The sequence below is a fragment of the Centrocercus urophasianus genome, unplaced genomic scaffold, assembly GCF_019232065.1.
Source record: "Centrocercus urophasianus isolate 14NV4802_14NV808 unplaced genomic scaffold, USGS_Curo_1.0 seq_21, whole genome shotgun sequence".
NCBI lineage: Eukaryota > Metazoa > Chordata > Aves > Galliformes > Phasianidae > Centrocercus > Centrocercus urophasianus.
Genome location: NW_024884767.1, coordinates 259,087 through 269,847, shown reverse-complemented (window position 1 = coordinate 269,847; position 10,761 = coordinate 259,087). Strand labels below are relative to the sequence as shown.

The 10,761-nt window shown below is 42.8% G+C and overlaps 1 protein-coding gene across 3 annotated transcripts in view; it reads right to left on the bottom strand.

Moving 5' to 3' along the window:
- RNF20 (ring finger protein 20) overlaps positions 1-10,308 on the bottom strand; it is a 19,014-nt gene extending 8,706 nt beyond the window's left edge. The window contains exons 1-11 of one of the 3 annotated variants that reach the window (XM_042823042.1): positions 10,215-10,308; positions 8,355-8,532; positions 8,054-8,221; positions 7,406-7,553; positions 7,065-7,247; positions 5,804-5,922; positions 3,748-3,894; positions 3,494-3,571; positions 3,088-3,207; positions 1,078-1,257; positions 752-887 (exon numbers count right to left, since the gene is read on the bottom strand). In XM_042823042.1, the coding sequence (XP_042678976.1) occupies positions 752-887; positions 1,078-1,257; positions 3,088-3,207; positions 3,494-3,571; positions 3,748-3,894; positions 5,804-5,922; positions 7,065-7,247; positions 7,406-7,553; positions 8,054-8,221; positions 8,355-8,483 (1,408 nt within the window). In that variant the 5' untranslated portion in view covers positions 8,484-8,532; positions 10,215-10,308. The other 2 variants (XM_042823043.1, XM_042823044.1) reach the window with 2 other exon arrangements.
- Positions 10,309-10,761: the final 453 nt, after the last annotated feature.

The window sequence follows — 10,761 nt, the reverse complement described above, 5'->3', positions numbered from 1 at the left end:
CCCCCCCCCCCCCCCCCCCCCCCCCCCCCCCCCCCCCCCGAAATGGGTGAGGGACTACCTTGCCATCCATTTTTATTTCTGTTCCACTTCTTGCTTATCAAACAAGGGTTAGGGTTTGCCTACACTAATAGTCTTGATCTGTACGTTTTCTTGCTTTTACTCTTCCTTTCCTTTTTCTCCTCTGCAAGGGCAGGCTGAGAGCTGGGGAGCTTATAGCTGACTTCCAATACCTGAAGGGGGCCTTCAGTACCTGAAGTTGGGGAGGGATATTTTATAAGGGCACGTAGGCAGAGAATGAGGAGAAATGACTTTAAACTAGAACAACACAGATTCAGACTTGATGTTAAGAAGAAATTCTTTACTGTGACGGTGGTGAGACACTAGAACAGACAGCCCAGGGTGGTTGTGGATGCCCTCTTCCTGGAGGTTTTGAAGGCCAGAGTGGATGGGGCTGTGAACAACCTGCCTACTGTCTACTACAATCCCTGTCTGCAGCAGGAGGGTGGGAACTAGATGATTTTACCCTTCCAATTCAAACCATTCCATGACTCAATGATTCTATGAAAATGAAACATTTTGCAGCACCTAAAAGGAAGTCAGATAACGTGCTTCTGAAACTTGTCAGGACAAGTATTTAAGAGTAACAGAAAAAAATAAAATCATGTCAAGTGTTTTGCTGCAATGGAAGCTCTAATGGGGCTGATTTTTTAAAAACAAACGAACAAAAAACCATAGCAGAAGAACTCCATACCTGCTTGTTCATTGGCAGCAAGCGTCTGTTCAAACTCAATCCTCAACATCTCATACTCTTTGCGGACTTGTGCCAGGGTGTCCTCTAACTGAATTACTTCTGTGCGTAGTTTCTTGTGAAGGCTGACCTCATCCCTCTGAGGAGTAAGAAGGAAACAGAACTTGGTGCTGTGACCTGAAAGTCTCTCTCACCTCATCAGCAAAGGTACAAGAACTGATGTATTACTGCCAGGAAGCCATTTCTTGAGCATACCTGGGGCCACTCAGATCAACAGCAACACTCAATGGGCGACAGTGTTCTCTAGTTTAATGGAGCAGAAGTACTACCTCAATTAGTTCCACCTGGCGCTGGTGCGTGGTACGAGTGCCATGAAGTAGAGTGCGGGCCTCATCAAGATGTGCCTTCAGCTGCAGACTCTCATTATACAGAACAGAAAACTGAGACTGCATACAGCGATATTCTGGAGTCTCCTTCACAGCTTCTTCCACTGCTCGTCGCAGCTCAACCTGGTCAGGATAAAAGACGTCACAGAAAGTAAAATCATCTCCTTGAGTTAAAGCTGCCAGAAGCAACTTTTCAGTGGGAACAGAACAAGTATCTTAAAAACAAGAAAGAAAACAGTGTAGAACTTTAATAGCATTGCTGAGAAATGGATGCAAGTGATGCTTAAGTTATCGACTAAAACAGTCTGTGCTTTCTCTCTGCTGATATATACAAAGCTGTTTCTCTTACAGAGTCACACAGTAAATTTTTTTTCATTTTCAGGTTTTGCAACAATTTACCTCAAATATATGAATTTGGGAAGCACAATAAATATCTTCAAATGATTTATTGCAAAATCACAAAGATATAAATGAATTAAGACAGAAACACAGAAAAATACAACTGTAAATTAGAAAAACTAAGTGCCAGTGAGAAACACATTAACAGAAAGCAAATGAGAGAAAGTACAGAATTTGAATTTTACTACAAAAAACTCAGGAAATAGGTGTGACTTGAAACAGATATATAGATACATACACACACAACATGCTCAACACTAATAAAAAGAAAGCTGTATGCCAAATGGAGCTCCTCTCAAAACAAGCTCACATGGATAAACAGTATTTACTAGTGCCTCAAGTCAATCTCTGGTGTCTCATCTCTGAAACTTAAATATCAGCTCAGATGTTCCCACTATCAGGCTAAGCTAAGATAAACAGAATCTAAATTTTATCTACAAATTTATCACAAATTTTAGTGTTACTGCCACTAAGATATAAGAAATTTGTATGTTGTTTCCTCTCTATCCATAAATAAACCACAAATAAAAGGTTTAAGTTAATCTATCCTTTCCAGAATCTAGAATCTTCTACTCAAGTTCCCTGGTTCAACTCACATGGGGAGGGAAGGTGAAAGAGGGGAACTAAATAACCAGGTACCATTAAAACATTCTAAAGGAATGGAACACAACTGAGAACAGGAAATAAAAAATTAGTACAATTCCCACTGATGACCACACGATGTCACCAATGCACTGAATTGCAAGCTTAAGTCGCACAAACACACTTATTTTGAGTACACAGCCCAACTATAAAACACACCGTTTGACTTGGCAAGAATCTTTAAAGAGTACTTAGTTCAATGTGCCCAGCATGGACAGGGACATAGAAACAGAGAATGGCTTGGACTGGGAGTTTCAAGCCCAACCACTTCCAACCTCCTGCCACCCACTAAATCAGGTTCCCCACAGCCTAGTACAACCAGACCTTGAATGTTTTCAGAAATGGGGCACTAACAGTTTCACTGTACAACTTGCTTCAGCCTTTAAGAAAAAAAATAAAGAAAGTCACATTTCTAAACTAAGAGGACAGCTGGTGTATAAGCATTACCCCTTGTCCTGTCAATACAGGCTCTGGTAAAAAAAAAAAAAAAAAAAAAAAAAAATTCTTCATTTTTCAATAAGCTCCCTTTGAATATTGAGAGGTTGCAATAAAGTACTCTGAAAGCCTTCTCTTCTCTAGCTCTGAACAATTCCTACTCTCAGCATTTCCTCAGAGGAAAGCAATCTGGTCATTTTCATGCCTCTCCTCTAGACCCAGCCTAAAAGCTTCTTGTCTTTAAGGGGCTCAGAACCCCAAAGCTGGATGCAGTTTTCCAAGCAGGGTGTCACAAGAGTGAAGCACAGAACAATCTCTCTCAGCCAGCTAGCCACACTTTTTATATGGCTCAGGATACAAAGAGCAAGTACAGAATAGAAGAATATTAATAAGGATTCCCAGAGATACAACACAGCATGACAGATGGGAACAGGCTACAGAAACGTCTTTATCTTCAGACAGGTACAGACATCTCACCTTGAGTTTTTCATTCTGTGTTGTTACTTCCTGAAGATCATGACGCAGTTCCTCTAACTCGTTGAGGCGGTTCCCAGCAAGCTCTTTATTCTCTTCCAGCTCTGCATTCATCTCCTCAAACTGCAAGGGATAAATCACTTTTAAGTTCCACTATTCATGTACAGTACTAACTGAATGATCATTTTTACAGTAAGGGCTAGATAATGCTACTGAATAGGACAGACCCTACTTCCCCCAGGCCTTTTTATACCAGGAAACTTATAAGGAAACACAATGGTTTGTCAAGGCTCCCCCAGGAGATTTGTAGTAAAGGAAGTGTTTAATTCTATAACAAACCAAGATCCTACACGCAAGCTGTCTTTGAATATATTCTTTCCCATGAACAAAACTGAGGTCCTGACTTTACCTTACGGGCATTAATGGTGATTGTGCCCCCATAGAGACTGCTTCCTGCTCCGTACACCTTGTAACCTTTGGAATTCACCTGCAAAAAGGCAACAAATTTCATAAATGCTTGATTAAATGCGTAAGTGTATAAAGAATATACAGCAGCACATTCAGAGTCACAGACTGTATACTAGAGATTCTAACTTCTCACAACGAAATGCGCTAGGAAACACATCACTCAAAACTAAACCCGTTTCTCTGGGTGGCGCTCACCCGCTCAAGAACATCTGCCAAGTGCCGGTTAAGTCGCTGCTCTCTCTTACGGATCTTGTCAATATTCCACTGAAGGTCATCAATCATAGTCTCCAGAACAGACACTCGAGACTCCGCTGTCTCCACTTTCTCTTGCAACTTGGAGAACTGCAGTCAAGAATATTTTGGTCACAATATTAGATAGAACCAACAATTTTTCAGAGTGCTAAGAATTTTTTTTTCTTCATATTCATGATACACTGCATTCACACTCTTTGCACACTTTGTGGTTGTCTTTTCCTATTCAGATAACTTATTCCAAGATTACTCTCTGAAGAAGAAAACAAGTCCGTCAGCACAGCTGAAATGTCTCTACACCAATGCATGCAGCGTGGGAAATAAGCAGATAGAAGCCATGGTGCAATTAGAAACGTATGGCCTAACTGCTGTCATGCAAATGCAGAAGGACAAATTGCACAACTAGAGTGTACAACAATTAAGAGCTGCAAGCTTTTTACAAGCAGGGAAGGTGTGGGGGAGTCGCCCTCTTTGTTAAGAAGTGGACAGACTGCAAAGCGATGGCTCTGAGAAACAGTCATAAACAGGTTGAGAGCTTGTGGGCTGACATTAGGGACCACTCCAACAAAGGACACCTGGTGGTCAGCATCTATTACAAACCACCTGATGAAGAGACTGCTGACAAAGCCTTACTGCTTCAGCTACAAGAAGCAGCATGCTCACAGGTTCTCATCCTGACTGGGGATTTCAACTATCCAGTTATCTACCCACAGTTGCTGGCAACTTGATGGGCTGCAAACAACTCAGCAGACTGCTTGAGTGTACTGAAAAAAACTTCCTGGTCCACGCATTGGGCAGACCAACAAGAAGAGAAGTATTACTGGACCTGGTGCTCATCAACACAGAAGAGATCATTAAAGGGCTTAAGACTGGAGTTCATGATCTCAAGGAATATGGGACTGACAAAAGCAAAGCCAGCACCCTGAAGTTCAGAAAAGTGAGTTTTCAGCTGTTTAAATAATTATTGGAGGAGATCTCTGGGAGGCTCCCCAGAGAATTTGTGGACACCCCATCCATGGAAGTGTTCAAAGCCCTGGGCAGCCTGATCTCACAGAATCACAGAACTGTAGGGGTTGGAAGGGACCTCCAGGGATCATCGAGTCCAACCCCCCTGCCAAAGCAGGTTCCCTACAGCAGGTCGCGCAGGTAGGCATCCGGGCAGGTCTGGAACATCTCCAGAGAAGGAGACTCCACCACCTCCCTGGGCAGCCTGTTCCAGTGCTCCATCACCTCACTGTAAAGAAGTTCTTGCGCACATTTGTGCAAGAACTTCCTCTACTATCCTATCACATGTGTGGCCACCCTGCACACATCAGAAAGGCGTAGAACTGGGTGACCTTTGAGTCCTTTTAAACCCAAACCCAAAATAAGAAAGAAGTTGGGAATATCAGGCAGAGTGCAACGGCAGCCACCTCACCTTATTCAAAGGTTTTTTTTTTTTTTTTGTTTTGTTTTTTTTTTTAATCGTTTAAATCCTGCTCTATAAACCACTTAAGTGCCTTCGGACAAACACTGAACCACACCAGCATTACCTCAAATGATTATGGATGCCTCGTAAAGCATTCCTTAATTCCTGAATTCCTTAAAGACTGTATTCATCCTACAATTAGGGCTGTAAAACTTTCACACACAACCCAGAAAAAAAAAAAAAAAAAAAAAAAGAGGTGAAATGACAGAACAGCAAGCGTCACAGACAGATTAGCCATCATCTTACCACCTTCTCTGCTTCATTTGCTTCTAAAAGTCATATCCATGTAACTTATTAACCATTATATTCTGTCCTTCATTATAGGACAATAGTCTAATCCATCCAAATTACACAGAAAAAAATCTACATACAACCATTCTTTCCATAACCTTTGTTCAGAATCTGAATTTCCATTCTTCTTCCTGCTGCCTTTCTGTAAGACAACAATCTGCTTTGCAAACAGATTATTCTAAATGGAAAATAATCAAGTACAGTCTCCAAAACAGATTTTTTTCTCTCTTCTTTTTATACCTCCTGAGACATTATTCGGTGCTTCTCCTGAAGAAGATCAGCCAGTTCCTGTAGACGTCCATTCTCATGTGAAAGGTAGGAATTAAGTTCCAAGACTGCTTCTTCCATCAGCGAAATATCTGAAACAACCAAAAGAAAAAGAAGCAAATAAAGAAGGTAGGTTCTATTCTTAAACAGTAAAAAGAAAAAGAGAAAAGTTAAAAGGAGATTCTGTTGTTAACTGCTTCTTATTACGGCTCTCCTTGGAGTAATATCTTGCACTTACCAAGCAAAAGGCTTTGCCATTTAACATACCATTCATTCCCATTTGTAACCATCTCTTAATGCCAGAGATCATTCCAATCACGTCAATATCAGCAACACAGAAAACACTCTTCTATTACACCAATATCCTACTGCAGGTCAAACTTACGTGCAAACCTATTTCAACACACGCTAATAAACCAAATGACAAATTGCAACTGAGTACAGTGTTGTGTGAGTACAGGATCACACGACAGCACTGGTATTACAGCAACAGTCTGTGACTGCCAGCTCAGCATGGTAGTATTTTACCACATCAGTGCTGCTTCTCAAAGCTCTTTTATCAAATCATGGAATGCTCTGGACATCAGGAAAAAAAACAAAGAGTTGGTAATTCTTCCTAAGTTTTCCCTCAGAAAAGATTAGAATTCTGCCCTGAAGCCAACAGTTTTTTTTCAGAGGTTAACCTGAGCATAAAACTACTACATCAATTTTTGGACTCTCATCATTTATGTTTCTTCAGCAAAATTGTCTTGAGTTCAAAATTAACAGTCACACTGGATACACAGTGATATTAGATGCTTCCCAGTGGGCTTAAAGCCCACAGAACACTGAGAAGACTGTTACTCTATGCCTTTTAATGAACTGCAAGTCAGAAATCCAGCGTCAGTTTGTGATATTGTTTCATTTCCTTACTGGTAAGCCTGATAAGGTTTAATCTGTAGACTCTCAGGTGAGGAAGCACACTACAGGCAGAAACAAACCTCTCCTCAGCCCCATGCTGTGGGCAGAACTCTCAGCATTCATATTCAAAGGCAATTATCACATTCTTCTGATACAAAGCCTTCACTGAAGGTTTTGATAATTAGGCATTAGAAGAGGTAAGCAAATTTATTTTGGAAACTAAATGAGCTTAAAGCCTTGTCATTCTTAATTCTTAGAATGCAAGATCACGTCTAAGATGGAATTAGACAGGAAGCCTTGAGCATCAGCCAGGGATCCACCACTTTGGTCCTACCTCCACTATTCAGCTTGTGTGACAGCACATCCACTTTCTCCTGCAGTTTGTCATACATTGTCACAATCTGGGCAACAGCACGCCGGGAGGACTCCACACGCTCTTGCAGCTGAGATTCTATCTCCTCACTAGTGCTGCTGGCTAAGGTTGCTAGGAAGGAAAAAGCTGGCTCCAACCCTTCACCTGGGAACAGAAAGAAGTGCAAAAAGTAAACATGCTCTGGCAGAAAAATAACGCTATTCTTCATAATCAGAAAGCCTGTGACAGCTTTTAGAAAAACAAGCCAGTAGCATCCACAGCTGAAATTCATCTTTTCCACTGTCTCCAGCCATGTGCCTCACCTCTTTCCCTTTCATCTTTTCGTTCCTGATTACTGTCTGAGTCTGGTTCAGGTTCTGGTACAACAAGTGCTTTTCTTTCAGACAGGAGGTCTCCAAGGCCTTGGTCCAGGTCAAAACGTTTAAGGATGATGCGGATATTTTCATCAAACTGAGTAACAAAGAAAGACAAGACAAAGGATGAATGTGCAGGTGAACAGAAGGCGCAAGGAGAACAGTATTCATAAAACACACACGTCCCTCCAAAAGCAATGCCTCCTATTTACTTCCACTGAAACTGCAACAGATAAAAAGAGCACAGTGGCATTATTTGATAGAGCAAATACTCAGCTACGCAACTCTATTTTTCAATACAGTCATCACTGTTAGCTATGCATCTTCACCAGCAACAAACTACAGTCTGCATGCCATATGCCATCCCAGTGGAGGTCTCTCACTGTTTCATAGCTGCTATGGACACACTTGCCTCATAAGCACTTCCATGTCAGATGCCATTCTGCCAGACTGCCCCTCTGCTGCCATCTGTCATGCAGCAACAAAACGGAATATCAAATTTTACTGCCATACCACGAGCATCTGCCTCTAACATTGTGGGCCAACAGAATGAAATAGGAGGCATTACTTCCAGAGCAGCCCTCGCATATTACTAACTTGATTCCAGTAACGGTTGATAATCAGCAGAGAGGCATCATCAGTGGCCTGCCGACGCTCCAGCTTCTCAATGTGTTCCCGCAGCTCATCCTCAATGGCTTGCCGCTGGTCAAGCATCTCTGCTAGTTTCCGGTTCTTGGTCTGTAGGGTCCGAATGTCCAACTCCTCCTGTGCAGAAGCACAAGTTCAGTGGCACGTTCCTCACAAACCAGTTCACTAGGCTCATCAAGGAAGAAAGACAATTTGGTTCCCATATAAGAAAAACCAAGAGCTTGAGAGGCAGTAAGCAAAAAAGACATACCGTTGAAGAAACGCCACCAAGCTTAATGGTCTCTACTGTGGTCCCCAAGTCTTCAACTCCTGCCTTTTTCTCTGGAGGTGCAGAAGGGCCAGGCTCTCCAGCTGCCCGTTTATTGCCAGCTCCAGACATGGTGGCTGAGACATACAGGCTCCCCACTTCTCCAAGTTCTGCCTGGTCACTGAAGAACACCATTAAAAGAAAACAACGACACCAACCTAATCACAGCCAATTCATTATGGTAATAAGATACACAACACAGTACAGAATAACTTCAGTGGCTTTGGAAAACATTGGTCAAGAGTTAAGTCTTAAAAGACGCCACTGGGTTTCGCACTGTGAACAGCAACTCATGGATGTCACCCTCCATGAGAACCACCAATCTGTGATGTTGAAATGGACACACCAATCAAGTTGCTCTTATTGTACCAACATTCAAAGTCAGTTAAAGCCAAGGGAAGCAATTCCTTGAAGACGAGCTCTCAGAGATTTTACAAAACAATATATATATATACATAGTGAACATATAGCTCTATATATATATATAGTGAACATATAGCTCTATATATATATATAGTGAACATATAGCTCTATATATATATATATATAGTGAACTGAGCAGTTCCTAATAAAGTTTTGCAGAACAGTTCTGTGTTTTATCAGAGATACAGACACATTAGAAGCATATTTATGACCAAATTAATGGAATTTTAAAAGTTCTGCACTACTAGTTACAGAATTGAGGCTAGGAAGGAGTTCTGCTGATGACCCCAACATTAGAAGCATACTTATGACCAAATTAATGGAATTTTAAAAGTTCTGCACTACTAGTTACAGAATTGAGGCTAGAAAGGAGTTCTGCTGATGACCCATTCAGTGCTCTCAAATAAATCAGATTCGGCAGGAGCAGGGCCAATGGCCTTCCTTAGCCAGATTTCCGCTATCTCCAGGGACTCCATAATCTCCTTGAGCAATCTGTTCCAGTGACTAACAAAAACTTTCACTACCAAAGTATTTTTTCTTACATTCTCTTGAATTTTCCTCACATATTAATTTGCTAAACCAATTAACGTTTCCTTGGAGGGTTCCCAAAACAAACACTGCAGCTAGTGCTGGAAAACAAAATATACCTTCATTATACCTAAGCAGCATTCTTGTTCCATATTCAAAGGTATTGTGCCAGTTTAAAACTCAGATAACCACCTCTGAGCTACATGAAGTCCAGAAAGCAATGAAATGCAGAGTATACAAATAAAGTTAATACTGTTCCGTTTTGATCCAGAGCGGCATTTACAGAACTATGGGTTACAGGCTGATCCAAACAGTTGTTACATGGTTGAGATCTACTGAAAATAATAAGGCTATTGCATTTTTAAGATACAGGTAATAACACTGATAGATAACACTGATAGCTTGGCCAAACCTTTTTTCAACAAGCGTTTTAGCGTGGCAACGCCTTTCACCCAATACAGAACAGCAACTCCTTCCTAAAGGAGTTAACGAAAAACCACAATAGTCTTCCATTCCTGTAACCTGCCTCGAAACATAAACACTAAACAAACCTCAAGAATTACCACAAATAACCAAAGAAAACTCCAATTTAACTGTTTTCTCTCTCTCAACAACTCCCTCCCACAACACGCACGGCTCCCCTGCTACCTCCGGGCATCCACAGGCCTACAGCCGCCCACCCCACGGTGCACCGCTCGCTGCCCCACGGGAACCGTCCCCGTCGCCACGGTCACTGCCGCGCAGAGCCGCCCGCCCACCCTCACGTACTTCGCCCGGCGCAGCCTGACCTAGTCCAGCCGCTGAGCAGCCCGGCCACCCTCACCCACCCTAAAACAGCCCACCGACTCCTACCGCCTTTCCTCAGGCCCTCCGGAAACCAAATACGCGCACGGGCCAATCCTAAACGCGGCTGAAGCAGCGGTGTTCAGCACCTCCCTTAGAGGCGGCCGCCCCTTCCGGCGGCCATTTCGCCCTCACTTGTTATGGACGCTTCGGTGGCTGCCGCTTGCCCTCGCCTAACATGGCCGCCGTTGCCATGGTGTTGCAAACGGCGCCTGAACGCGGCGCCCTTGCCCTTATGGAAAATGGCCGCCGCCGAGTAGGCGGCTCTCTTGCCCTTAAGAAATATGGCGGCCGAGCACCTGGTGATGTGGAGGTGCCGCTTGCCCAAAACATCCCCTATCCCCCATGGCAGCCCTGTGCTCCTGCTGGCAGTATGCCCTTATAGCTCTCCTGAGGAAAAGCAATAAATAAGCCGAAATTGCGACCCCCCAGCTGGAGCTGGAGACTGAGGAGATGCTGCTTGGTGGCAGGGTGCTTAAAGTACCACCTTCATGACTACCCATCTCTGCAGAACATGAAAAGCATCAAACAGAAAACCCCTCCCAGGTGGCATCAG